The sequence below is a fragment of the Mercenaria mercenaria genome, chromosome 13 (assembly GCF_021730395.1).
Source record: "Mercenaria mercenaria strain notata chromosome 13, MADL_Memer_1, whole genome shotgun sequence".
Taxonomy (NCBI): Eukaryota; Metazoa; Mollusca; class Bivalvia; order Venerida; family Veneridae; genus Mercenaria; species Mercenaria mercenaria.
This window is the reverse complement of record NC_069373.1, coordinates 28,522,745-28,550,566: the sequence shown is the minus strand read 5'-3', so window position 1 is coordinate 28,550,566 and position 27,822 is coordinate 28,522,745. Positions and strand designations below refer to the sequence as shown.

Below are 27,822 nucleotides of genomic sequence, written 5' to 3'. Positions count from 1 at the left end.
TTCCATCCACCACAATTAACTTGACTTGAACACCACTTATGGAAATTTAAAGTTACTTGACACAGTGATAGAAAGGACTTTGAGCATAAGATCCACTCTCTTGATAATTATTCAAGAATTTTCTCTCTTTTTGTACATACTCTTCGATTGCACTGATTGGAATTTAATATAATTGTGCATTTTAAGCAGTTCTTTATGAGATGGTGTGAATCACCTTGAGTGATAACTCTAGCTTTTTTTGTACTGAGAAATATTACTATTCATTGGGGATTAAGATTCATTGACTTTGTGCTTGTGTGTACTATACACTTCAGTCCCAGTGAACAATACAGATGACAAGTGCATGATAATTCTGTCTTTCTGCAATTTACAGATACATAATTAGTTTTCATGTTGCAATTTACAAATATGTATTATTTTAGTTTAAAGGTATTTGGCTTGTTTTGAAATTGCAGATTACAGATGTAATAATACATACTTTGTACTGCAGTTTACAGGTACATGACTGTTTTCAGACTGTAGATTACAGATGTTTGTTACAGGTTCATGACTTGTTTTCAGACTGTAGATTACAGATGTTTGCTTACTTTGTACTGCAGTTTACAGGTACATGACTGTTTTCAGACTGTAGATTACAGATGTTTGCTTACTTTGTACTGCAGTTTACAGGTTCATGACTTGTTTTCAGACTGTAGATTACAGATGTTTGCTTACTTTGTACTGCAGTTTACAGGTACATGACTGTTTTCAGACTGTAGATTACAGATGTTTGCATACTTTGTACTGCAGTTTACAGGTTCATGACTTGTTTTCAGACTGTAGATTACAGATGTTTGCTTACTTTGTACTGCAGTTTACAGGTACATGACTGTTTTCAGACTGTAGATTACAGATGTTTGCTTACTTTGTACTGCAGTTTACAGGTTCATGACTTGTTTTCAGACTGTAGATTACAGATGTTTGCTTACTTTGTACTGCAGTTTACAGGTACATGCCTGTTTTCAGACTGTAGATTACAGATGTTTGCTTACTTTGTACTGCAGTTTACAGGTACATGACTGTTTTCAGACTGTAGATTACAGATGTTTGCTTACTTTGTACTGCAGTTTACAGGTTCATGACTTGTTTTCAGACTGTAGATTACAGATGTTTACTTACTTTGTACTGCAGTTTACAGGTACATGACTGTTTTCAGACTGTAGATTACAGATGTTTGCTTACTTTGTACTGCAGTTTACAGGTTCATGACTTGTTTTCAGACTGTAGATTACAGATGTTTGCTTACTTTGTACTGCAGTTTACAGGTTCATGACTTGTTTTCAGACTGTAGATTACAGATGTTTGCTTACTTTGTACTGCAGTTTATAGGTTCATGACTTGTTTTTTTGAGACTGTAGATTACAGATGTTTGCTTACTTTGTACTGCAGTTTACAGGTTCATGACTTGTTTTCAGACTGTAGATTACAGATGTTTGCATACTTTGTACTGCAGTTTACAGGTTCATGGCTGTTTTCAGACTGTAGATAACAAATGTTTGCTTACTTTGTACTGCAGTTTATAGGTTCATGACTTGTTTTAAGACTGTAGATTACAGATGTTTGCTTACTTTGTACTGCAGTTTACAGGTTCATGACTTGTTTTCAGACTGTAGATTACAGATGTGTTTGCTTACTTTGTACTGCAGTTCACAGGTTCATGACCTTTTTTTCAGACTGTAGATTACAGATGTTTGCTTACTTTGTACTGCAGTTTACAGGTTCATGACTGTTTTCAGACTGTAGCTTATAGATGTTTGCTTACTTCGTACTGCAGTTTACAGGTTCATGACTTGTTTTCAGACTGTAGATTACAGATGTTTGCTTACTTTGTACTGCAGTTTACAGGTTCATGACTTGTTTTCAGACTGTAGATTACAGATGTTTGCTTACTTTGTACTGCAGTTTACAGGTTCATGACTTGTTTTCAGACTGTAGATTACAGATGTTTGCTTACTTTGTACTGCAGTTTACAGGTTCATGACTTGTTTTCAGACTGTAGATTACAGATGCTTGCTTACTTTGTACTGCAGTTTACAGGTACATGACTTGTTTTCAAAATGTAAGTCACAGATGCATACATACTTTGTACTGCAGTTTATAGGTTTATGACTTGTTTTCAAACTGTAGATTACAGATGCTTGCTTACTTTGTACTGCAGTTTACAGGTACATGACTTGTTTTCAAAATGTAAGTCACAGATGCATACATACTTTGTACTGCAGTTTATAGGTTTATGACTTGTTTTCAAACTGTAGATTACAGATGCTTGCTTACTTTGTACTGCAGTTTACAGGTACATGACTTGTTTTCAAAATGTAAGTCACAGATGCATGCATACTTTGTACTGCAGTTCACAGGTTCATGACTTGTTTTCAGACTGTAGATTACAGATGATTGCTTACTTTGTACTGCAGTTTACAGGTTCATTTTTTATACGCCCGTTTGAAAAACGGGACGTATTATGGGAACGCCCCTGGCGGGCGGATGGGCGGGCGGGCGGGCAGCGTCCAGAGACCTTGTCCGGAGCATATCTTCTACATGCATGGAGGGATTTTGATGAAACTTGGCACAGTTGTTCACCATCATGAGACGGAGTGTCATGCGCAAGAACCAGGTCCCTAGGTCTAAGGTCAAGGTCACACTTAGAGGTCAAAGGTCAAATTCAAGAATGACTTTGTCCGGAGCATATCTTCTTCATGTATGGAGGGATTTTGATGAAAGTTGGCACAATTGTTCATCATCATGAGACGGAGTGTCATGCGCAAAAACCAGGTCCCTAGGTCTAAGGTCAAGGTCACACTTAGAGGTCAAAGGATACAAGAATGAAAAATTCAAGAATGACTTTGTCCGGAGCATATCTTCTTCATGCATGGAAGGATTTTGATGTAGCTTGGCACAGTTGTTCACCATAATGAGAGGGAGTGTCATGCGCAAGAACCAGGTTCCTAGGTCTAAGGTCAAGGTCACACTTAGAGGTCAAAGGATACAAGAATGAAAACTTTGTCCGGAGCATATCTTCTTCATGCATGAAAGGACTTTGATGTAGCTTGGCAAAATTGTTCACCATCATGAGACGGAGTGTCATGCGCAAGAACCAGGTCCCTAGGGGTAAGGTCAAGGTCACACTTAGAGGTCAAAGGATACAAGAATGAAAACTTTGTCCGGAGCATTTCTTCTTCATGCATTGAGGGATTTTGATACAACTTGGCACAAATGTTCACAAGCATGAGACGGAGTGTCATGCGCAAGAACCAGGTCCCTCGGTCTAAGGTCAAGGTCACACTTAAAGGTCAAAGGTCAGATACAAGAATGACTTTGTCTGGAGCATTTCTTCTTCATGCATGGAGGGATTTTGATGTAACTTGGCACAATTGTACACCATCATGAGACGGAGTGTCATGCACTGGTCCCTTCTTTTGAATTACTTCCCTTTGCTGTTACTATAAATAGCTTATATTGTAACTTTTTCATTACAAGTCGTAGGGAAAAATCGAGACCACTTTTCTGTAGTACAACATGCATGTTACATCCAATTCTGAGGTGTATTTTGAGCTATCTCTACCTGGTAAGGATTTTTGTGTGGACTTGTAATTTTTTTTTTTTTTCGATTTTTTTTTTTTTTTTTTTTTTTTTTCTCTTTAAAGATTAACTTCCCTTAGTTGTTACTATAAATAACTTACATTGTAACTTTTTTATAATTGACCGTAGGGAAAAACCAAGACCACTTTTCTGTGGTACAACATTGATGTTACTTTCAAATTTTGGGTGTATTTTAAGGTATCTCTACCTGGTAAGGATTTTTTTTGTGGACTTAGAAAAATAAAAGAATTACAATAATTTCTAAAAAAAAACAACATTGTAAACAACTAGAAAATTAAAATTCCATTTGCAAATACAGGTGCTAGTGTAAACAAATTTGCTGTGACGGGCGTATATTGTGACATTCTGCACCCTTGTTTTAACTGCAGATTATAGATGCTTGCTTACTTTGCACTTCAGTTTACAGGTACATGATTTGTTTTCAAAATGTAAGTCACAGATGCATACATACTTTGTACTGCAGTTTATAGGTTCATGACTTGTTTTCAAACTGTAGATTACAGATCTTGCTTACTTTGTACTGCAGTTTACAGGTTCATGACTTGTTTTCAAATTGCAGATTTCAGATGCATACTTACCTTGTACTGCAGTTTACAGGTTCATGATTTGTTTTCAAATTGCAGACTACAGATACAGGCAAGATGAAATTTTCAAACGGATGAAAGTCACCACATTTGTTCAATTGGTAAGTTGTTTAACTTGATTGGCTGAGGAGTAATAAAGACCGTAGTGTTTTTCCTGGCTTTGCTATTTCCATCATCTTTGCTCTCAGGTGAAAGTTTCTCAAATTGTCACCGTATTTTCTCAAGAATTTGTCTTGGTATCATTGAAGGCCACTAACAGACCCAATAATTAATAATGACTCACTCCTTTACACTACATCTCTTACTACTGCCCCTAAATGTCACAACTTAATTTTACTTTTGGCGAAGGTCAAGTACCCAAAAAATAAAGGTCACTGAGGTCATTATAAAATATTGTAAAAGTGTATGACTTGGTTCTCAACTTTGCTGCCGTTGTTTAAGTACTGTCCTTACTATCATACAACCCCAAATGAGAACTGGTCTTTGAGGGAAGGCTTTTTGTAATTGCAGCATCTGTCTTTCGTCTATCCGTTCATTTGTCCCAAATTTGTGTCCAGTCAGTAACTGTCATCTATGAAGGGATTTTCGTTTTACTTGGCACAAATTTTTCTTACGAGACATGCTTCGTGTACAAGACCCAGGTCAAGGTCACACTTAGGCCAAAGGTCAAAGGTGGTTTTTTCCTGTCTGGTCTGTAACTGGACCTTCCATCAAGGGATTTTAGAATTGCTTAACATAAATGTTCCCCATAATCAGACACTGTGTCCTGCTTAATACCCAGAACAATGGCTCAAAGGTCAAGTCATGCTTGGAAGTCAAAGGTCAAAAGTGTGTGTTTTTTCCTGTCCAGTCCATAATACTTTCATCTTTGAACGGATTTTAATAGTTCCTGGCAGAAATGTATCCCATAATCAAACCTCTTGCCATGCGTAACATCAAGTCATTTAGCCAAAAGGTCAAGTCATGATAAGAGGTCAACAGTTTTTTTTCCTGTCCGGCCCTAACCTTGTCAATTCCATTTAATATTACTTGAGGCAAATGTTCCACATAATGAGCCAATGTGTCGTGCACAACATCTAAATCCTAACTCAAAGGTCAAGGTGACACTTGGAGGTCTAATCTCTGTAGGGTTTTTCCCTATTTGGTCCATAACTCTGCCACCTACACAAATATTTGTACTGCATCCAGTTTTCTTTTATTTTCTTTTTTTTTTTGTTGGCAGACATTGGTGCTTTTCTGACAAAAGTTCAGTTCATTTCATTTGCAAATGTTCTGTATTACAGTTCAATAGATTTATTTGTGCCACAACTATATTTAAATATTTTATAGAAGTTCATCAGGTATTACAGGGCAAAATTTTGCAAGCAGAATATGGAACAACACAGTAGGAAGTGCTATTGGCTGAATTGTAATGAAAAGTTGTTATAAATGGTACAGAATGAAATGATACTGTAATTGCAATCCAAATTCAGTTTATGGGTTCATGTTATGAAATTCACCTAAGAATGTAACAGATATATTTGGAAATTCTGCCGTAAAGCTTTCTCATTAAATGTATTTCTGGAGAAAGTTTGTCTATATTTTTAATCCTCGGAAATATGTTTCTATTTACAGGTTGTTCAAGTAGCATCGTATGACGAGTCTAACGGCTCATTATATGGTAAGTGTTCACGTCTGTTTTTTAGCTCATCTGATTTTTTGAAGAAAAAAAAATGATGAGTTATTGTCATCACTTGATTGGCGCCGGCGTCTGGGTTGGCATTGTCTGGTTAAGTTTTATGTTTAGGTCAGCTTTTCTCCTAAACTATCAAAGCTATTGCTTTAAAACTTGGAGCAGTTATTTGCCATTAAAAGCTGACTCTGCACAGCAAGTGCCATAACTCTACATTGCCTTTTGCAAGAATTATGGCCCCTTTTGGACTAAGAAAATCATGGGTAGGACAATATTTCTATTATACAGAGACAAAAAAATCAGATGAGCATCTGCACCTGCAAGGCGGTGCTCTTGTTATTGTCTGTGGTTAGCATAGTATTGTAAAAAGTACCTTGACATTTATATAACCTTAGTTTATATATAGCTAGCATGGTTAGCAGACATTAATTGTAACACAAGGCTATGAAACTGGATTTTGGTATCCTCAAGATGGTTTTTTAGCTCGTCTGATTTTTGAAAAAAATCTACGAGGTATTGTGGTCACTTGATCGTCGGCGTTGGTTAAAATTTTTGTCCACTTTTTCTCAAAACACTATAAGAGCTCTGAAACGTTGCACACTTGTTTACCATCATTAGGTGACTGTGTAGGCCAAGAACTATAACTCTTGATGTGCATTTTGTCAGAATTAAATTTTCCTTTTTGTTCTTAAAAAATTGGAGTTTCTTAGTTAAAATTTTTGTTTAGGTCCACCTTTTTTCAAAACTATAAGAGCTACAGCTTTGAACCTTTTCATACATATTTATCATTTGTTGACTACTTAGGCCAAGAACCAAAACTCTTAACCTTTAATTTGTCAGAATTATGGCCCTTTTTGTGCTTAGAAATTCTGAACTGTAACTTATTTCTTACATACTGTCCAGCACTTGCAGACAAGGAGGTGTTCTTGTTTTTAGCTCACCAGAGCACAAAGTGCTCAAGGTGAGCTATTGTGACCGGTCATTGTCCCGCGTCCGTCGTGCGTCAACATTTGCCTTGTGAACACTCTATAGAGGCCACATTTGTAGCCTAATCTTTATGAAACTTGGTCAGAATTTTAGTCTTGAGGATCTCTAGGTCAAGTTTGAAACCGGGTCATGTTCGATCAAAAACTAGGTCAGTAGGCCAGATCAAAGGAAAAGCTTGTGAACAATCTAGAGGCCACATTTGTGACCCAATCTTAATGAAACTTGGTCAGAATGTTTGTCTTGATGATCTTTAGGTCAAGTTCGAAACTGGGTCATGTGGGGTCAAAAACTAGGTCAGTAGGCCAGATGAAAGGAAAAGCTTGTGAACAATCTAGAGGCCGCATTTGTGACCCAATCTTAATGAAACTTGATCAGAATGTTTGTCTTGTTGATCTCTAGGTCAAGTTTTAATCTGGGTCATTTAGGGTCAAAAACAAGGTCACATGGTCAAATCAAAGGAAAAGTTTGTGAACACTCTAAAGGCTACAGTTGTGACTCAATCTTTATGAAACTTAGTCAGAATGTTTGTCTAGATGATCTCTAGGTTGAATTTGAAACTGGCTTATGTGGGGTAAAAAACTAGGTCAGTAGGCCAGATCAACTCTGGTGAGCAATATATAGGGCCATCATGGCCCCCTTGTTTATTTGCAATTACTTACAGAAGAAAATACTTTATGATGGAGACTGTGTGTGTGTGTAGATGTTCAAGGATACATGTACTGGAGCCAAGGTTAAAAAATTGTGTTTTGGGAGCAGTCTAAAAGCTCCAGCATCTGATTGGTTATTCCTGACCACACATTCAAAAATGACCAATGGCAAACCTGCACTCTGAGACTGGTCTTCAGATTCTTTTTTTATGCCCCCGAAGGGAGGCATATAGTTTTTGAACCGTCTGTCAGTCTGTCGGTCTGTCCGCAATTTTCGTGTCCGGTCCATATCTTTGTCATCAATGGATGGATATTCAAATAACTTGGCATGAATGTGTACCACAGTAAGACGACGTGTCGCGCGAAAGACCCAGGTCCGTAGCTCAAAGGTCAAGGTCACATTTAGATGTTAAAGGTCATTTTTCATGATGTGCATTCGTGTCCGGTCCATATCTTTGTCATCGATGGATGGATTTTCAAATAACTTGGCATGAATGTGTACCACAGTAAGACGACGTGTAGCGCGAAAGACCCAGGTCCGTAGCTCAAAGGTCAAGGTCACACTTAGACGTTAAAGGTCATTTTTCATGATGTGCATTCGTGTCCGGTCCATATCTTTGTCATCGATGGATGGATTTTCAAATAACTTGGCATGATTGTGTACCACAGTAAGACGACGTGTAGCGCGAAAGACCCAGGTCCGTAGCTCAAAGGTCAAGGTCACACTTAGACGTTAAAGGTCATTTTTCATGATGTGCATTTGTGTCCGGTCCATATCTTTGTCATCCATTGATGGATTTTCAAATAACTTGGCATGAATGTGTACCACAGTAAGACGACGTGTCGCACTCAAGACCCAGGTCCGTAGCTCAAAGGTCAAGGTCACACTTAGACGTTAAAGGTCATATTTCATGATAGTGCATTGATGGGCATTCCGGTCCATATCTTTGTCATTCATGCATGGAAATTATTGGGCATGAATGTGTACCACAGTAAGACGACGTGTCGCGCGCAAGACCCAGGTCCGTAGGTCAAAGGTCCTAAACTCTAACATCGGCCATAACTGTTCATTCAAAGTGCCATCGGGGGCATGTGTCATCCTATGGATACAGCTCTCGTTATAAGCTTTTTTGATAACCAGACTTCAAGGAAGTCTTCAGAATTTTTACAGTATGTATAGATACAGCTAATCAGTGTACAAAAGCCTGCTAAAAACCCACTTCTTTGTACAACATTTCGTTAACTGACCAATACATTTTTTTCTGTTCATAAAAAGCGAAAAACTGTATTTTATCCAAGGGTAACTTAAATACTTTTAAATATGTATGTACATGTATGTTTGTCTAGTTTTATCTATATGTTTTACCTTCATGATTTTTGTTAATGTGGAATGCATATTTGTTTGTATTGTTTACAGTTTATTTTGCAAAGCATTTTAGAACATGTACATGTGCATGAAAAGAGTGCTATATAAATGTGGTATAATGATAATAATAAAATGATATAAATGTTTCTTGCAGATATTGGATCTGAGAGGGCAGACTCAGCTGATGAAGAAGTGTACAGAATACAGCGGTTAGGTGCTGGTGACCCATCTCCAGAACCTTCACTTGATGGAACAGAAGGTGGTAGCAGGGCACCAGCTGGGGGAAATACTGGTAGATCTACTTTACAAGGGTAGGATTTTTATGCCCCCGAAGGGAGGCATATAGTTTTTCTGTCCGCCTGTCGGTCCGTCGGTCTGTCCGCAATTTTCGTGTCCGGTCCATATCTTTGTCATCGATGGATGGATTTTCAAATAACTTGGCATGAATGTGTACCACAGTAAGACGACGTGTCGCGCGCAAGACCCAGGTCCGTAGCTCAAAGGTCAAGGTCACACTTAGACGTTAAAGGATAGTGCATTGATGGGCGTGTCCGGTCCATATCTTTGTCATCCATGGATGGATTTTCAAATAACTTGGTATGAATGTGTACCACAGTAAGACGACGTGTCGTGCGCAAGACCCAGGTCTGTAGCTCAAAGGTCAAGGTCACACTTAGACGTTAAAGGTCATTTTTCATGATAGTGCATTGATGGGCGTGTCCGGTCCATATCTTTGTCATTCATGCATGGATTTTAAAATAACTACGCATGAATGTGTGACACAGTAAGACGACGTGTCGCGTGCAAGACCCAGCTCCGTAGGTCAAAGGTCCTAAACTCTAACATCGGCCATAACTATTCATTCAAAGTGCCATCGGGGGCATGTGTCATCCTATGGAGACAGCTCTTGTTATTTATTTTTTATGGATACATTTTGAGTTATTTTTGTCTCCTTTTCAAGAAATTATGTTATGTGTATTTTTACACAATTGAGGAAATTAAAAAAACAACATAGTTTGATATCAAAGATGTATCTTACATTAAAAATATTGAAAGAATGAGTAAGTTGTGCAGGAGGTAACTATGAATAAGTTTATTTCTTGAATTTATTAGTTATTGTCACATGCCAGAATATGCATTTTAACTCGTTTTAGAAGGCTGTATTATGTCTCCCACCCCCCCCCCAACTCCAATTTGGGGAGATTTATTGTTTTTGCCTTTATCAGTCCATCGCACTTCATTTCCGATCAATTTCACCTAGAACCTTCAAATTTCAAAGGGTGATTGGGCTTATAGTGTTGATGACCCCTATTGTTTTTTTTGGGTTACTTCGTCAGAGGTCAAGGTCACAGGGGTCTGAACATTGAAAACTGTTTCCCATCAATAACTTGAGAACCACTTGACCCAGAATGTTGAAACTTCACAGGATGATTGGACATGCAGAGTAGGTGACCCGTATTGATGTTGAGGTCACTTGATCAAAAGTCAAGATCATGGACCAGAACACGGAAAACTGTTTCCAATCAGTAACTGAAATCATTTGATCTAGAACCTTCAAACTTCATAGAATGATAGGGCTGTAATGGAGTAGATGACCCTTGTTGTTTTTGGGATCACTCCTTTAAAGGTCAAGGTCATTTGGGTCAGAACATTGAAAACTGTTTCAGATCAATAACTTGAGAACCACATGAGCAAAAATGTTGAAACTTCATTGGATTATTGGACATGCAGAGTAGTTGACCCATATTGAATTTTGGGTCACTCCATTAAAGATCAAGGTCACATGGGCAAGAACATTGAAAACCATTTCTGATCAATAACATGAGAACCACTTGACCCAGAATGTTGAACCTTCATAAGATGGTCGGACATCTAGAGTAGTTGATTCATATTGATTTTTGGGTCACTCCATTAAAGATCAAGGTCAAAGGGGCCAGAACATTGAAAACCATTTCCGATCAATAACTTGAGAACCACTTGACTGAGAATGTTGAAACTTCATAGGATAACCAGACATGCAAGAGTAGTTGCCCCTATTGATTTTGGGTTCACTTGAACAAAGGTCAAGGTCACAGGGGCCTGACCATGGAAAACTGTTTCTGATCAAGAACTTGAGAACCACTTGACCCAGAACGTTGAAACTTAACAGGATTATTGGACATGCCTAGTAGATGAACCCTGTTGATCTTGGGGCCATTCTTTCTGAGGTCAAGGTCACAGGGACTGAAACATGGAAAGCTGTTTCCAATCCATGACTTGGGAATCTAACTCAGAACATTGAAACTTCATACAATGATTGGACATGCTGAGTAGATGATCCCTATTGCATTTCAGTCACTTAGCCTACCATCAGTGTCTCTTTGACTTTTGCTCCTGTACCCTATTGACTTCTTGCCTATACTACTATGCTTTTACACCTATTCCTCCCAACCCTCAAAGAAAAAATAAGTAATATTTAGGAACAAGAGACATATAATGATGCGTATTGCAATCTGACCAGAAATATTACATGCCAGACAAAATGCCCATCCTTGTGCAGTTCAGTTTGAGCTGTTCTGGTTGGGCAGCACTGGCTTACCCATCTAGCTCAGTACGTAAAGTAACAAATAGAGAGGTCATTAGTTCGATAGATTTGTCTTTGTAATGTGATGACAGACGACAATGTTTTTACAGTAATTTGTTTGTGATCTATGATTCAAGTGAGGATTTGAGGAAAAATAATCTGGGAGCACTTGGCTTGGTTACCTTGTCACCTTGGTATAACTGAAGTATTTTTAGCTCACCTGAGCACGAAGTGCTCAAAGGTGAGCTTTAGTGATCACCCTGTGTCCGGCGTCCGTCGTCGTCCGTCCGTCCGTCATCAACAATTTGACTGTTAACACTCTAGAGGTCATATTTTTGACCCAATCTTAATGAAACTTGGTCAGAATGTTACCCTCAATAAAATCTTGGACGAGTTCGATATTGGGTCATCTGGGGTCAAAAACTAGGTCATCAGGTCAAATCAAAGGAAAAGCTTGTTAACACTCTAGAGGTCACATTTTTGGCCCAATCTTAATGAAACTTGGTCAGAATGTTACCCTCAATAAAATCTTGGACGAGTTCGATATTAAGTCATCTGGGGTCAAAAACTAGGTCATCAGGTCAAATCAAAGGAAAAGCTTGTTAACACTCTAGAGGTCACAATTTTGGCCCAATCTTAATGAAACTTGGTCAGGATGTTACCCTCAATAAAATCTTGGACGAGTTCGATATTGGTCATCTGGGGTCAAAAACTAGGTCACCAGGTCAAATCAAAGAAAAAGCTTGTTAACACTCTAGAGGTCACATTTTTGGCCCAATCTTAATGAAACTTGGTCAGAATGTTACCCTTAATAAAATCTTGGACGAGTTCGATATTGGTTATCTGGGATCATAAACTAGGTCACCAGGTCAAATCAAAGGAAAAGCTTGTTAACACTGTTGAAGCCGCATTTATGACTGTATCTTCATGAAACTTGGTCAGATTGTTAATATTGATGATCTTAAGGTCCAGTTTGAATCTGGGTCATGTAGGATAAAAAACTAGGTCACCAAGCCAAATCAAATGAAAAGCTAGTTTACACTAGAGGCCACATTTATGACCATACCTTAATGAAACTTGGTCAAATCTTGATGATCTATAGCTCAAGTTCAAATCTGGGTTAGGTGGGGTCAAAAACTAGGTCACTAGGTCATATCAAAGGAAAAGCTTGTTAACACTCTAGAGGCCACATTTATGACTATATCTTCATGAAACTTAGTCAGAATGTTAAACTTGATGATCTTTAGGGCAATTTTGAATCTGGGTCATGTCGGGTCAAAAACTAGGTCACCGGGTCAAATCAAAGGAAAAGCTAATTAACACTGTAGAGGCCACGTTTATGACCGTATCTTAATGAAACTTGGTCAGAATGTTAATCTTGATAATCTTTAGGTCAAGTTCAAATCTGGGTCAGATGGAGTCAAAAACTAGGTCACTAGGTCATATCAAAGGAAAAGCTTGTTAACACTCTAGAGGCCACATTTTTGACTATATCTTCATGAAACTTAGTCAGAATGTTAAACTTGATGGTCTTTAGGTCAAGTTCGAATCTGGGTCATGTCGGGTCAAAAACTAGGTCACGGGGGTCAAATAAAAGGAATAGTTAGTTAACACTTTAGAGGCCACATTTATGACCATATCTTAATGAATCTTGGTCAGAATGTTAATCTTGATGATCTATAGGTCAAGTTTAAATCTGGGTCAGGTGTGTTAAAAAACTAGGTCACTAGGTCAAATCAAAGGAAAAGCTTGTTAAGACTCTAGAGGCCAGATTTATGACTCTATCTTCATGAAACTTAATCAGAATGTTAATCTTGATGATCTTTAGGTCAAGTTCGAATCTGGGTCATGTGGGGGCAAAAACTAGGTCACCGGGTCAAATCAAAGGAAAAGCTAGTTAACACTTTAGAGGCTACATTTATGACCATATCTTAATGAAACTTGGTCAGAATGTTGATCTTGATGATCTTTAGGTCAATAGGTCAGGTGAGCGATACAGGGCCTTCATGGCCCTCTTGTTTAAAAGCAGCATCTTACTTAGACCTAAGGGGCCTCTGTGGCTGAGTGGTAAAGGTCGCTGACTTAGATCACTTGCCCCTCGCCAGTGTGGATTCGAGCCTCACTCTTGACGTTGAACCCAACAAAACAAAATAATATAGACCTAAGTCCTGGGAATAGGTAGGTCTCCTGTATGATAAGAGAGGTTTGCTGCTTATAGATCATACATCTTACTTGTATGTTTTCCAGCAGTATTATATATTTCTAGTGCTTTATTTTATTTTCAGGGTTATAAAGGGTGAAGGAGAATTAGATCGGAACAAACATTCCTCAAATAATCTTGAAAAGAAGGTATTAGATGGTTGTCCATACTTATTGTTAGATGTTAGAGAAAATGACAGTTTTGATCAATGTCATATCATCACTGGTAAGTAGATAATTTCATGAATTTTACCATGTGTATCAATTTAGATTGAAATTAATGTCAGTACTTGTATTTTATATTGTAGAAACAATATTGTCATATAATTTAAAGTGTGTTAATTAAACTTCCTATTATTACATAGGAGTAAAATTATTATTCCTTGTCATTCTTATGTTCAGATAACATTTTGTTTCACAATAAAAAGAATGAAGGCAAAATAAGGAACTTTTACCGCATGTAACTCAGTATTTTTAAAGATTTCTAACCCTACCCTTCTGTTTTAGAGTTAAATTCACTCTGAACAGCAAGAAATCGCATATCAAATGATTTTCCCCCTGTTTTTGTACAATAAATCAATAAAAAGTCTTGAAAGAAGTAAAAACTTACTAGAAAAAATGGAAAACAAGGAAAAAAATTTGGTCCCAGTAGGGCTTGAACCTACGCCCCCTGAAAATTGCGGTCAAAGTAGGTTTATTGTAGGAATTCAATACTCTTCAAAAAGGATGTACTCTATTATGGGCCTAATACCTTAAGTTCCACACTTTTAGACAAATACTTAAGTTCCGCAAAGAACTTGAAAGAGAGGCCTATAAAATGACAGTGCTCATTATTGAAAGCATATAATACATTGTCTTTATTTTCATCACCTATATGCTTACTCACTTTTTGTTTCAGCAAAAAATTATCCAAAGGCAATGCTGTCACGTGCGTGCAACTATGAAACAAAAGATATGTTGGCTTTTGTATCCTTTTTATCGTAGTTTTGTTTTTACACAACTGAACAATAACTCTATTTAATAGTGTATTCACTTTTTGCTAAGGTGTGAATTTGAAGTGTGGCTGCCCTATAAACAGTGGTTATCCTTTTCTATGTATTGTATTGTATTGTACAGGATTTTCCGCCTCTTGGATAGGCGCACCCTATGGAGAGGAATTTTTCTTCATATGAACTGCTCTCACTAAGTGCTTTTTATTTACAAGTGCACATTGCGTGTATATCTACAAGTGTCTGACAGGTGCAGACTAGTAGAGGAGACAGATACTTCAGATACAAGGGAATCCGAGTCCCAGACCCTAGCTCTTTTTGAATAGGCCCCTTGGTTCTTTAACGTGCCCGGTATATAGCACCAATACAAGCAAGGATTGCTTTGGTTTCTGACCAGTACACCTCTAGTTGGGTGAGAAAGACTGGAAAGGGTTTCTGAAAATTTCCCAGGCATCTGTCTGGGATCAAACCCCAGACCTCTGGATTGGAAAGCCAGCATGCAAACCACTGAGCTAACATGCCTTTTAGCCTGTTAAACAGTGAAGCAGACAGATATAGCTTCAAGCTATTTTCATCAGTTAGAAATTTATTTTCAGAGCCACTTTATTTGTTACAAATGACTCAGGTGATAATCACCAGCATGAACCTTGCTGTGGTATGTCATATTACATTGACTGTGATACACATTTATAACATACTGTTTTAATGTCATTGCAGTGACATAACTTTTCATACTTGATTTGTCTTCCTTAACACAAACACAGAAAAATCAGAAAGGAAAAATCATTATAGCTTATGATGAGACTGAAGAACTTGCCCCAAGTTGTGTCACAACTCTAGCCCAGCGTGGATATGATAACATATTCCTGTTGTCAGGAGGTAAGTCACAGCTCTAGTCCAGCATAGATCTGGTAATATATTCCTGTTGCCAGGAAGTAAGTCACAACTCTCATCCAGCCTGGATGTAATGATATCTTTTTGTTGTCAGACAGCAAGTCACAACTCTAGTCCAGTTTGGATATGTTAATATCTTCTTCTTGTCAGAAAGAAAGTTACTGCTCTGGTCCAGTATAAATATGGTAATATTTTCCTGTTGTCAGGAGGATAAGTCACACTCTTCTCCAGCCTGGATATGATAATTAGTCCCCTACTGGTTGAAAACCAGTTTTGGGGACTATAGGAATGCTCTTTTCCGTCATTCCGTCTTTCCGTCATTCCGTCATTCTGTCATTCCGTCATTCCGTCCGTCCGCAATTTCGTGTCCGGTCCATAACTCTGTCATCCATGAAGGGATTTTAATATTACTTGGCACAAATGTTCCCCATGATGAGACGACGTGTCATGCGCAAAACCCAGACCCCTAGCTCAAAGGTCAAGGCCACAATAGGAGGTCAAAGGTCAACAGGGCTTTTTTCCTGTCCGGTCCACAACTCTCCCATCCTTGAAGGGATTTTAGTATTACTTGGCACAAATGTTCCCCATGATGAATGATGTGTCGTGCGCAAATCCCGGACCCCTAGCTCAAAGGTCAAGGTCACAATTGGAGGTCAAAGGTCAACAGGGCTTTCTTCCTGTCCGGTCCATAACTCTCCCATCCATGAAGAGATTTTAATATTACTTGGCACAAATGTTCCCCATGAGGAGACGACGTGTCATGCGCAAAACCTGGACCCCTAGCTTAAAGGTCAAGGTCACAATTGGAGGTCAAAGGTCAACAAGGTTTTTTTCCTGTCCGGTCCATAACTCTCCCATCTATGAAGGGATTTTAATATTACTTGGCACAAATGTACCTCATAATAAGACGATATGTCATGCACAACTTTCAGACCCCTAGCTCAAAGGTCAAGGTCACACTTAGCAGTCAAATGTTAACATAGCATGAACAGGGTCTGTTTCGTGTCCGGTCCATAACTCTGACATTCATTAAGGGATTTTAATATTACTTAGCACAAGTGTTCCCCATGATGAGACGACGTGTCATGCGCAAATCCCGGACCCCTAGCTCAAAGGACAAGGTCACAATTGGGGGTCAAAGGTCAACAGAGTTTTTTTCCTGTCCCGTCCATAAATCTGCCATCCATGAAGGGATTTTAATATTACTTGGCATAAATGTTTCCCATGATGAGACGACATGTCATGCGCAACACCCAGTACCCTAGCTTAAAGGTCAAGGTCACACTTTGAGATCAAAGGTCAAGAGGATTTTTTTCCTTTCCGGTCTATAACTTTGTCATGCAAAGCAGGATTTAGATATCAGTTGGCACAAATATTCCCCTGGATGAGACAACATGTCATGCGCAAGAACCAGGTCCCTAGGTCTAAGGTCAAGGTCATATTTAGAAGTCAAAGGTCAAATTCAAGAATGACTTTGTATGGAACATTTCTTCTTCATGCATGGAGGGATTTTGATGTAACTTGGACCAAATGTTCACCACCATGAGGCACCCTTGTTTTTAGAATTACATCCCTTTGTTGTTACTATAAATAGATTTTATTGTAACTTTTTTATTACTGGCAGTAGAGAAAAATCGAGACCACTTTTCTGTGGTACAGCATGCATGTTACATCCAATTTTTATACGCCCGTTTGAAAAACGGGACGTATTATGGGAACGCCCCTGGCGGGCGGATGGGCGGTTGGGCGGGCGGGCGGGCGGCGTCCACAGACCTTGTCCGGAGCATATCTTCTACATGCATGGAGGGATTTTGATGAAACTTGGCACAGTTGTTCACCATCATGAGACGGAGTGTCATGCGCAAGAACCAGGTCCCTAGGTCTAAGGTCAAGGTCACACTTAGAGGTCAAAGGTCAAATTCAAGAATGACTTTGTCCGGAGCATATCTTCTTCATGTATGGAGGGATTTTGATGAAAGTTGGCACAATTGTTCATCATCATGAGACGGAGTGTCATGCGCAAAAACCAGGTCCCTAGGTCTAAGGTCAAGGTCACACTTAGAGGTCAAAGGATACAAGAATGAAAAATTCAAGAATGACTTTGTCCGGAGCATATCTTCTTCATGCATGGAATGATTTTGATGTAGCTTGGCACAGTTGTTCACCATAATGAGAGGGAGTGTCGTGCGCAAGAACCAGGTTCCTAGGTCTAAGGTCAAGGTCACACTTAGAGGTCAAAGGATACAAGAATGAAAACTTTGTCCGGAGCATATCTTCTTCATGCATGAAAGGACTTTGATGTAGCTTGGCAAAATTGTTCACCATCATGAGACGGAGTGTCATGCGCAAGAACCAGGTCCCTAGGGGTAAGGTCAAGGTCACACTTAGAGGTCAAAGGATACAAGAATGAAAACTTTGTCCGGAGCATTTCTTCTTCATGCATTGAGGGATTTTGATACAACTTGGCACAAATGTTCACAGCATGAGACGGAGTGTCATGCGCAAGAACCAGGTCCCTCGGTCTAAGGTCAAGGTCACACTTAAAGGTCAAAGGTCAGATACAAGAATGACTTTGTCTGGAGCATTTCTTCTTCATGCATGTAGGGATTTTGATGCAACTTGGCACAATTGTACACCCATCATGAGACGGAGTGTCATGCACTGGTCCCTTCTTTAAAATTACTTCCCTTTGCTGTTACTATAAATAGCTTATATTGTAACTTTTTCATTACAAGTCGTAGGGAAAAATCGAGACCACTTTTCTGTAGTACAACATGCATGTTACATCCAATTCTGAGGTGTATTTTGAGCTATCTCTACCTGGTAAGGATTTTTGTGTGGACTTGTAATTTTTTTTTTTCGATTTTTTTTTTTTTTTTTTTTTTCTCTCTTTAAAGATTAACTTCCCTTAGTTGTTACTATAAATAACTTACGTTGTAACTTTTTTATAATTGACCGTAGGGAAAAACCAAGACCACTTTTCTGTGGTACAACATTGATATTACTTTCAAATTTTGGGTGTATTTTAAGGTATCTCTACCTGGTAAGGATTTTTTTTGTGGACTTAGAAAAATAAAAGAATTACAATAATTTCTAAAAAAAACAACATTGTAAACAACTAGAAAATTAAAATTCCATTTGCAAATACAGGTGCTAGTGTAAACAAATTTGCTGTGACGGGCGTATATTGTGACATTCTGCACCCTTGTTAGGTGTATTTTGACCTATCTCTACCTGGTAAAGAGTTTCTTGTGGACTTATATTATTAATTTTTTTTTTTTTTTTTTTTTTTTTTTAAAGATTAATTTCCCTTTGTTGTTACTATAAATAACTTACATGATAACATTTTTATAATCAGCCAAAAAAATTCAATATGAAAACAACTGTGGGTTTTTATATATGCACATTTTAATCCAAGTGTGTTGTTATAATGTTATAACATATTGTATATGTAGTACAATATTGTTTATACATCATTGACAGATATCAGTTCATTATGTTATACTGCAGTAGAAAAAATTAGGTGCCTTCCAGTAGGGGACTTTGTATTGCATGGCAATACTTCATTCACTTGTTTATTATATACCTATATAAATTTTGTAAAAAAAATTAGCTTGTATTTCACAATTTATATGAACAGGCAGAAAAGAATTACGCATTATACCTTTTAAATTCCATATTGTACCTTCCGTATTGTATGCTGCCAGACTACTTTCACTAATATGCATGTCCTGACACAGTTCTGTAAACAGCGCACATAAAAACTTCACTTACTTCCATTTTAATATTGATAAACATTGAAGATTTCGTTCAATGACAAAACAACAAACAAAAAGGTAGAGGTATATAATAAAAGGGATATTCTAACAGTAGCTAGATCTGGGATCTTATATTCAGCTTTCGTGGATTTTTGAAGGTCAGATCACACTAGGTGCTTGTGCGCCTCGTGAGATCCAATCTGGCAAAAAATCCACTCGAGTCAAATACAGCATCCCAGATCGCGCTACTGTTATAATAACCCTATTATCTCCTGTTGTCAGAAAAGTAAATAACAACTCTCATTCAGTCTGGATATGATATATTCCAATTATTATTATTATTATACCAGATTTATATAGCGCCCTTTTCATGATAAACACGTTCAAAGGCGCTTTACATATAGCAAACGCAGCCACACAGGGAGTGAAATTCATCCTCTACTAGTACAGACACAGAGCGATCTGACCAGAGGGACAGAGTGAGATAAAACCCCCAGAACAGATAGAGAGAAATCCTTTTTAGCTCCACTATTCGGAGAATAGGGGGGCTATTCTACTTGCCCCGGCGTTGGCATCGGCGTTACCCTTCTTGGTTAAAGTTTTTCGGCAACCTTTGTTTTTCTGTCATATCTTTGTTACTATTGCTTATATCTTACTGTAACTTCACATAAACATTGTCAAGTGTACAAACAATGAATGTGTAGGGGCTGAGCCTATTATACCCAAGGTCAAGGTCACCAAGGTGTTATACTTAGGTTATTTTTAAGGTTAAAGTTTTTCGGCAACCTTTGTTTTTCTGTCATATCTTTGTTACTATTGCTTATATCTTACTGTAGCATTACATAAACATTGTCCAGCATACAGACAAAGTATGTACAGGGGCTGGGCCCATTTTATTCAAGGTCAAGGTCACCAAGGTGTTATACTTAGGTTATTTTTAAGGTTAAAGTTTTTCGGCAACCTTTGTTTTTCTGTCGTATCTTTGTTACTATTGCTTATGTCTTACTGTAAGTTCACATCAATATTCTCCAGCATACAAACAAAGTATGTGCAGGGGCTGGGCCCATTATACCCAAGGTCAAGGTCACAAAGTTGTTATACTTGGAATTATTTTCATGTTAAATTTTTTCGAAACCTTCATTTATAGACATATCTTTGGTACTTTAAAAGATAATGACTTGAAATTAAAAACATTTCTTTATAATCATCATCTGCATATGTGGTTACAAACCCCATAACTCTAATTGTATTTTTGACAGAATAATGCCGCTTTTGTACTTAAACTTTTTTTGCAATCTTTGCTTTCTGGATATTACTGTAATGCAATATAAGATAATCCTTGAAACTTAAAATATTTCTTTACCATCATCATCTGCATGTGTGGTAACAATCCCAATAACTCTAATTTGTGTTCTTGACAGAATTATGCCCCTTGGTGTATCTTCCTTTTAAAGTAGAGGTCTCTTATTGAGACATATATTCATTTTACTGTCAAATCCCCGAATAGTGGAGCGCGCTGTCTTACGGACAGCTCTTGTTAGATACATCTTGTCCGGCTAACTTAGCCTAGCTCTTTGCGAAAAGACAGTCTGGTACTTTTATGTGCCCGGTGTATAGCACCGATACACGTGAAGCCGTCTTTCCTGGGAAGAACCAGTACAGGCCTCTAAGTTAGGTGGGAGACACTAAAGAGCATCTCAGAAATTTCCAGTGCCTGGACCGGGATTCGAACCCCGGACCTCTGGATTGACAGTGAAGCGTGTTACCACTAGACAACTGGCCCACAATTGTCAGGAGATAAGTTATAACTATTGTCCAGCCTGGATATGATGATATATTCCAATTGTCAGGAGGTAAGTCATAACTCTAGTCCAGCCTGGATATGATGATATATTCCAATTGTCAGGAGGTAAGTCATAACTCAAGTCTAGCTTGGATATGATGATATATTCCAATTGTCAGGAGGTAAGTCATAACTCTAGTCCAGCCTGGATATGATGATATATTCCAATTGTCAGGAGGTAAACTACATTATTTGCTGTTTCTTTACAGTCACTAAATTCAGTTATAGTCATTCACAGAAGTCTGTAGGGACTACATTAATTTGGTATAAATCATCAGTTATGAAAAAAATTATGGGGCCTCCATGACTGAGTGGTTCAGGTTGCTGACTTTAAATCATGTACATCCATGTTTTCATATTCCCAACCAAAAGCAGTAACTGTTTTAACGTAAACCAGGAAATTTTGTGCACATGAAATTAAATGATTTTACAGTACCTAAATACATATTTTGGTAAAAACCAAAAGTGACATGGTGCTAGGTCTGGAGAGGATGGGGGATGTGGTATAGTTTTAATATCTAGCCTAGCTAGTGTTGTCTTGGTAACCACAGACGTATGGGGTGTTGCATTGTCATGGTGGAGATAGACTTTGCTGGCAAGCTCCACCATCAAGAACGAATTGAGAGGCTTGCGTTTCGACAACAAAGACCTGCCATTGGTTTTTCGGGAGTGTATCAGGAAAATACCAACAGAAAACTTCAACAGCTGCTTTAAATCTTGGGTTCACAGACACCAGAAGTGTGTGAACTACTCTGGGGGATTATTTTGAGAAAATTTGTATTTTGTCCGACATTACAACATAGATTTTCTGCAATTATTTATGCATTTAGTTGCCCTGCTCACATTTAACTAATGTTGCTATGTTATTTCTAATTTTGTAAATTTGCTTCTGAGAATGAGTAAAAGGTATGTTTAAAGAATTGGGTAAAAATATTAAAAAGTAAGAATGTTACGGCACTTGTCCCGAAACTTTCCGAACACCCCGCGTATCAAGACATTTATTATGAAAGTTACACATGGTTTTTAAATATTTATCCATTAATATTCTAAATTTTATTGTTCACAGGGATGAAGGTAGCATATAAAATATTCCCTGAGGGTTTATTGACGGGTACACCTCCATTAGCAGTAACAGAGACTCCAAGAAGTAAGCAGAAACCAGAAATGGCTGACAGGGAAAAGTTTACCAGTGAAGATTTGGCGAAAATTGAAATATATATGGATAATGCTCTCTGTGATAAAAGTTCTGGAAGTATGTTGATTGGTATTGTGTGCAAAATTGTCTGCCTAATTAATGTTTCAAGGAAAATTGATTTGATAATTGTGAACCTGAAGTTGATTGATAATTGTGTACCTGAAGTTAATTGATAATTGTGTACCTGAAGTTGATTGATTATTGTTTACCTGAATTTAATTGATAATTGTTTACCTGAATTTAATTGATAATTGTTTACCTGAAGTTGATTGATAATTGTGTATTTGAAGTGAACATCATCCAAAGAAACAAGATAAATCTAGCAGAGTTCAGTAGCTGACTTGCTGTTTAAGACGAGAAGCTGTTTAATATAGGCGACCACTGAGGCAGATTTGATTGTATATTCTTCTGTAGCTATTCTCTACCTAAGTAAAATTAAAGATAATCCTTAGTTATGATAATCATATGTTCCTTATCTTTGTTTCAAGGTCGTTTGTCGAAGCTTAGCACAGCATCAAGTCGTATGAGTAGTAATTATTCAACATCAAAGGGCTATAAAACACCATCTTCTGTTGCCTCTGGTAGGGCCTCACACCAAACACCATTCAAACCTTGATACACACTGGTAAGTCAGTTTTTTTCAGAGAGAGACAGTATTGAGATCTGTTCAAAAAAAATGTAGGACTTGTTCCTTTCTTCTGTTTTTTTTTTATGCCCATCACATTAAATTGTATGAAAACTTATCATTGGAAAAGTTGACAGTCTTCTTAGTTCACCAGAACACAAAGCATACAAGCTGAGCTGTTGTTATCACTCGCTGCTGATTGTATATAGGTCTGTCCATCTGCCTGTCATCCATCCATCAACATTTTCTTCAGAAGAAGAAACCATTAGTAAGAAACTGACCTGGATGTTCCTGAGGTGTTTCTGTTCCAAAAGAAAATAAAAGGTTCTGCTTTTTTTGCAAATGGGCACATCTCTTAAACAACTGCTCTGGTTTCAAAGTAACTTCATTGAAATGTTTTTCACTGTGCCCTATACCAGTCTTGTTTAAATAATTACAATTTGACAAAAACATGGCTGCAAGGGGCAGGGTTCGCACAGACTTGAAAACTCCTTGAATTTCAAGCTGCTAGATGAAAAGTGCTTGAATTTGCAAAAACCTCCTTAAAACTCCTTGAATTCGTTTCTTGCCTTGAAAACTGCTTGAAAAGTGCTTGATTTTATGATAAAAGTCCTTGAATTTCCTTTTCCAGAAATTTTGGTCAGCTTAATAAAAATAGATCGTAAAAGACGCTTTGTTATATGTACGCATCGCCATGTTTTATGTCTACATAACCTATGTGTACCATACGATACGGGTTTTAAACAGACTGGGACTAGGAAAATTACGACGTGTAAAAATTACGGACACCATTTCCGTTACCGATATTGAGGAAAATGTCGTGTATTTTCAACAAAAAGTGGCTTGTATCCTATCCATGGCTGGTCGAGCACGAAAACAAACGGAAAGCCATGTGCAAATATTGTAACAAAGTTATTGACATAGTTCAATGTTGAATCGGCGCTGAAATCGCACGTCATCTGAGAAGCACAAGAAATGTACCTGTTCTTGAGTCACCCATGGCACTCTTGATGTGTTTACTATTCCACCTATCGCCCCAGCAGCAGAGGCACTAAAACTTGATCTATATGACATGATAAGTCGCTGTTGATGTAAGAAAAGTGTTGATCATTGTTTGCAGTCATTGTGTGTGATAAAGGTTGATCAATTGCAATTGGAACTTTTTAGAAAAACTTAATCACGTTATAATAATTTTGGATGTAAGAAGTGTTCACCAATTGTAAGCCAGTCATTTCTGTGTATTAAGTGCTTGTTCAATTTTTGCTTATTCTTGAAAACGTAATAAAAGTCCTTGAAAACCCCTTGAATTTTTTGTCAGTCTGGCTGTATGAACCCTGAGGGGGCATGTTAGCTTTTCCCTATGTATAGAAGGAACTAAAAATCTTTATTATGAGAAATGGCTAGCCCTCTTTAAAAATAATTTGACACAAGTGATTTTTTTAAGACCCTCTAACAAGACTTCAGATGCTTCTGATTCAATGAATTACATAAACACAAGAGGGCATGATCATTTTTCCATATATGTGAACAGTACAATCGTGGTTCTACAAAAAGCCAAGGGACTGACTGTTTTTTTCTTGTAACATTGCATTTTCGTTCAAACGCAGCAAAGGAACTTTAGTTATACGACACCATAATATCTATAATCTACACGTCATAACAACTACCAAAATGTATATGTCTGGGTTTACTACAAAAAAAGACACTACTAATGGAATATGAACTCGGAGGGAATCTGGAATGTGTTTTTTTTTTACACTTTTTATTCACTATACAGTAAACCTCATAAGGAACTCTGATATAAGGAACACTTTGTTATAAGGAACAGTTTTCAGTTCCCCGATGTAATTCCTTCTTTATTCAATGTAAAAATCCTCGGTTATAGGGAACTCGGTTATAAGGAACACTCGGGTTATAAGGAACACTTTTTCCAGTCCCAAAGTACGAAATTCATTGGAAAACCCTTCGGTTATAGTGAATAGACATAAAGAATAAAAACTATTGAAAACCAGAAATAAACAGGAGAATCGCTGATGACATCAGGTTAACGTCGGCACTTTCACATGTTTTCATGCGCATGAATAAACACAAATTACTAGTATTTCATTTCTAAGATCTTTAGTTTGTTAATTCACAGATACGATAAAAAAATATATATCATCATGAACATTTACCAGATACTAGACGATAGTAGACTTATATCTACTCAAGATTATGTTCAAGAGCTACATGAATTGGGTATTTCATGTTAAAAATAGTGAACGAAAATCAGTCTTGGTCACCAAACCTTGTGATTTTAATATTGGTCATTACTAGTCTAGTTTCTCAATGGAAATATCCTAAATAAATGTGCTAATTACGTGTGATAAACGATGGCAAACAGTCCAGTTTTACCAAATTTCCAACTGTAAAAATTATAGCAGGTGCTAAAATGGACAATAGCAAAACTATAGGTATAACTTACACTTTAATCCTTAGGTATGGCGCCGTTGTAAAGTGTGTGCAAAATGAAAATCTCAACATTTTTTTATATAAGTATTGATGCCTATCCACATAACATGTAGTCGAGCAAGGTAAGGGGAGTAACTGCAACATATCTTATAGTCATATGTAGCACTCTCTAAAAAAGAGATAGAAATAACCTACAAAAATATACACAAATTACAGTTATTCTTACATTTGTACATTTTGGCTTAGTTTAGGTTTAACGCTGTGTTTCAACACTTTTTCAGTCATATACATGCAGGCAGTTTACCTTATCATCTCTCCAGGAAAGGACCGGTACTAGACTCGCAACTTTCTCACATAAAGATTCATTGTCGGCCCGGAGTGTGAACACATAGCCCTTTTCAAACGTCAGTCAAATAGTGTTTGCTATACAAATTGTGTTCTTTATACAAACCTCAGTTACAAGGAACTAGTTCGCTATATGGATATAAGGAACCTCGGTTATAAGAAACAATTTTAAGAGGTCCCAAGCTATTCCTTATAAGCGAGGTTTACTGTACATAAAACATAAATGCATACATAAAACATATACAGGAAGGCATAAATTGCCTTTTCCGATTCAGCTATCTTTCCAGATGACCTGGACCCTTCACTGAATTGCTCGGAATAACAAAACAAAAATTTACAGACGATAGGACTTTAATGTTTATTCTTATCTTCTATATGCAGTGATTGTATGAGACGTATAGATATCAAAGCACGTGTGACTGGTGTGCCATCCGATCTGATATTTATATGAGAAAGGATTAATCACTCTAATCTCAAGTAACTTGTGTCAAAGTGTACAGCTTATGTGTTTCGCATTTAATTTGTAAGTTTTCACACTTTAATTACTGTTTACACCCAGCTAATGGACAGATGACACCGTGACGACCGTTCAACATAGCGCCGGACTGGACTAATAATGGAAGGTGTGAAAACTTAGCTGGTACAGTTAATCGTAAAATTGCAACTCAGACAAGTTGAAAACAGGCTGTAAGGGCATAACAATATATTCGTAGGAGCGCATGTTTCATAAAATTGCATTTTCGTAAAACTGCGACTTTGTAACATAGAAATAAGAAGGGAAGCAGCAGGGACCACAACACCTTTTCGTAGTATGCCGATATTTTGTTAAATTGTGATTCGTAGCACGGCGAATGCACTGTATTGTTAAAATTTTAACGTTCAGCCTCCTAACAGCAAGTGATTTTGCCTTTGCGAGTAGTGCAGACCAAGATCAGCCTGCACATTCCTGCAGGCTGATCATAGTCTGCACTATTTGCTGTTCAGTCAGTAATTTTTCAGTGAACATGCCTTTGAATGATAAGTGGTACTGCCAAAATTGAATGATACAGTCCATTTTAGAAATTTAGCAGGGTAAAGGTTAAAGATCTTGTTGGTGACCGCTGGCCAGACTTTAAAATAATTTCACACAAATGATCCTTAGGTGATTGTAATAAGATTTTTCAAGTAATTTGGAGCCTTAAGAAATTATGGTCGCCAGAGGACGTGGTCACTTTCCGTACTTGTGTGTAGAAGAAACTTTAAAAATCTTGACAGATACCTGTGGCTCAATGTTAGAAGACTGGTTAAATTATTCTGATTTGTATAAAAAAAAAACTTGGCCACCAGAGCTGAAAATAGAAAAGTCTTTAAAAACACTCCTAAACTGTTGGTTCAGTTTAAGAATAATTTACATGATGTTCCGTGGATGAGCCTTTTCCATGAATATTCAGATTTTTTTCTGATTTGTCAAAAATAGCTGGTGGGGGGGAGGGGTGAAGTTTGCCTTTATTTTTATAGAGGAAAATTTGAAAATGGATGATCCTTCCAGCTAGCTTAAAGAAAGTAGGTGGTTATTATACCCATGTGTCCATCCATGGTTGAAACAATTGTTTTTGGTTGTTTTTTGGGGATTTATTTTTTAACACAATTATAGGTCATATGGCCACTTTCCAGCTTTGATGGTGGAGGAAGTCCCTAAGTGCTCCTATGTGCATTATAATTTATTTCATCAGAAATTGAGGGGCAAGTGATTTGAAGTCCGTGACCTCAACTACTTGGCCACGTAGGTCCCCGGTTTAAACAGTGGTCAGAGGGGCACCTGGAGTCGGCTTCCACTATCAGTAGGTGGAAAAAATCGCAATATTACCTAAATTGTTTTGTTGTAAAACTAAAAGGCATCAAAAAATGATAGTGGTTTCCTCAAGTTATAGATCTTATGCATATACTTTTAAATACTATTCACAAAAATCTTTAAAGATATTTTCTAGCTGTATGAAAGATGTAAGTAAATAGTTGTCTAAAATTACATGTTTGAGTGTTGTGTTTTGACAGAAGCTATTCATTTACGAAATTGAATTTCTCTTTC

The 27,822-nt window shown here is 37.5% G+C and overlaps 1 protein-coding gene across 3 annotated transcripts in view; it reads left to right on the top strand.

Annotated features, from left to right (window-relative positions):
• LOC123529149 (centrosomal protein of 41 kDa-like) overlaps window positions 1-27,822 on the top strand; it is an 83,636-nt gene that overhangs the window by 49,917 nt on the left and 5,897 nt on the right. For 2 of the 3 annotated variants that reach the window (XM_045309367.2, XM_045309369.2), the window contains 8 exons: window positions 4,263-4,324; window positions 5,838-5,883; window positions 9,050-9,206; window positions 13,744-13,883; window positions 14,556-14,623; window positions 15,411-15,525; window positions 22,208-22,393; window positions 22,825-22,961. In XM_045309367.2, coding sequence (XP_045165302.2) covers window positions 4,263-4,324; window positions 5,838-5,883; window positions 9,050-9,206; window positions 13,744-13,883; window positions 14,556-14,623; window positions 15,411-15,525; window positions 22,208-22,393; window positions 22,825-22,952 — 902 coding nt within the window. In that variant the 3' untranslated portion in view covers window positions 22,953-22,961. Of the gene's footprint in view, window positions 1-4,262; window positions 4,325-5,837; window positions 5,884-9,049; window positions 9,207-13,743; window positions 13,884-14,555; window positions 14,624-15,410; window positions 15,526-22,207; window positions 22,394-22,824; window positions 22,962-26,138; window positions 27,815-27,822 lie in introns of those variants that run through there. The other variant, XM_045309368.2, reaches the window with a different exon arrangement.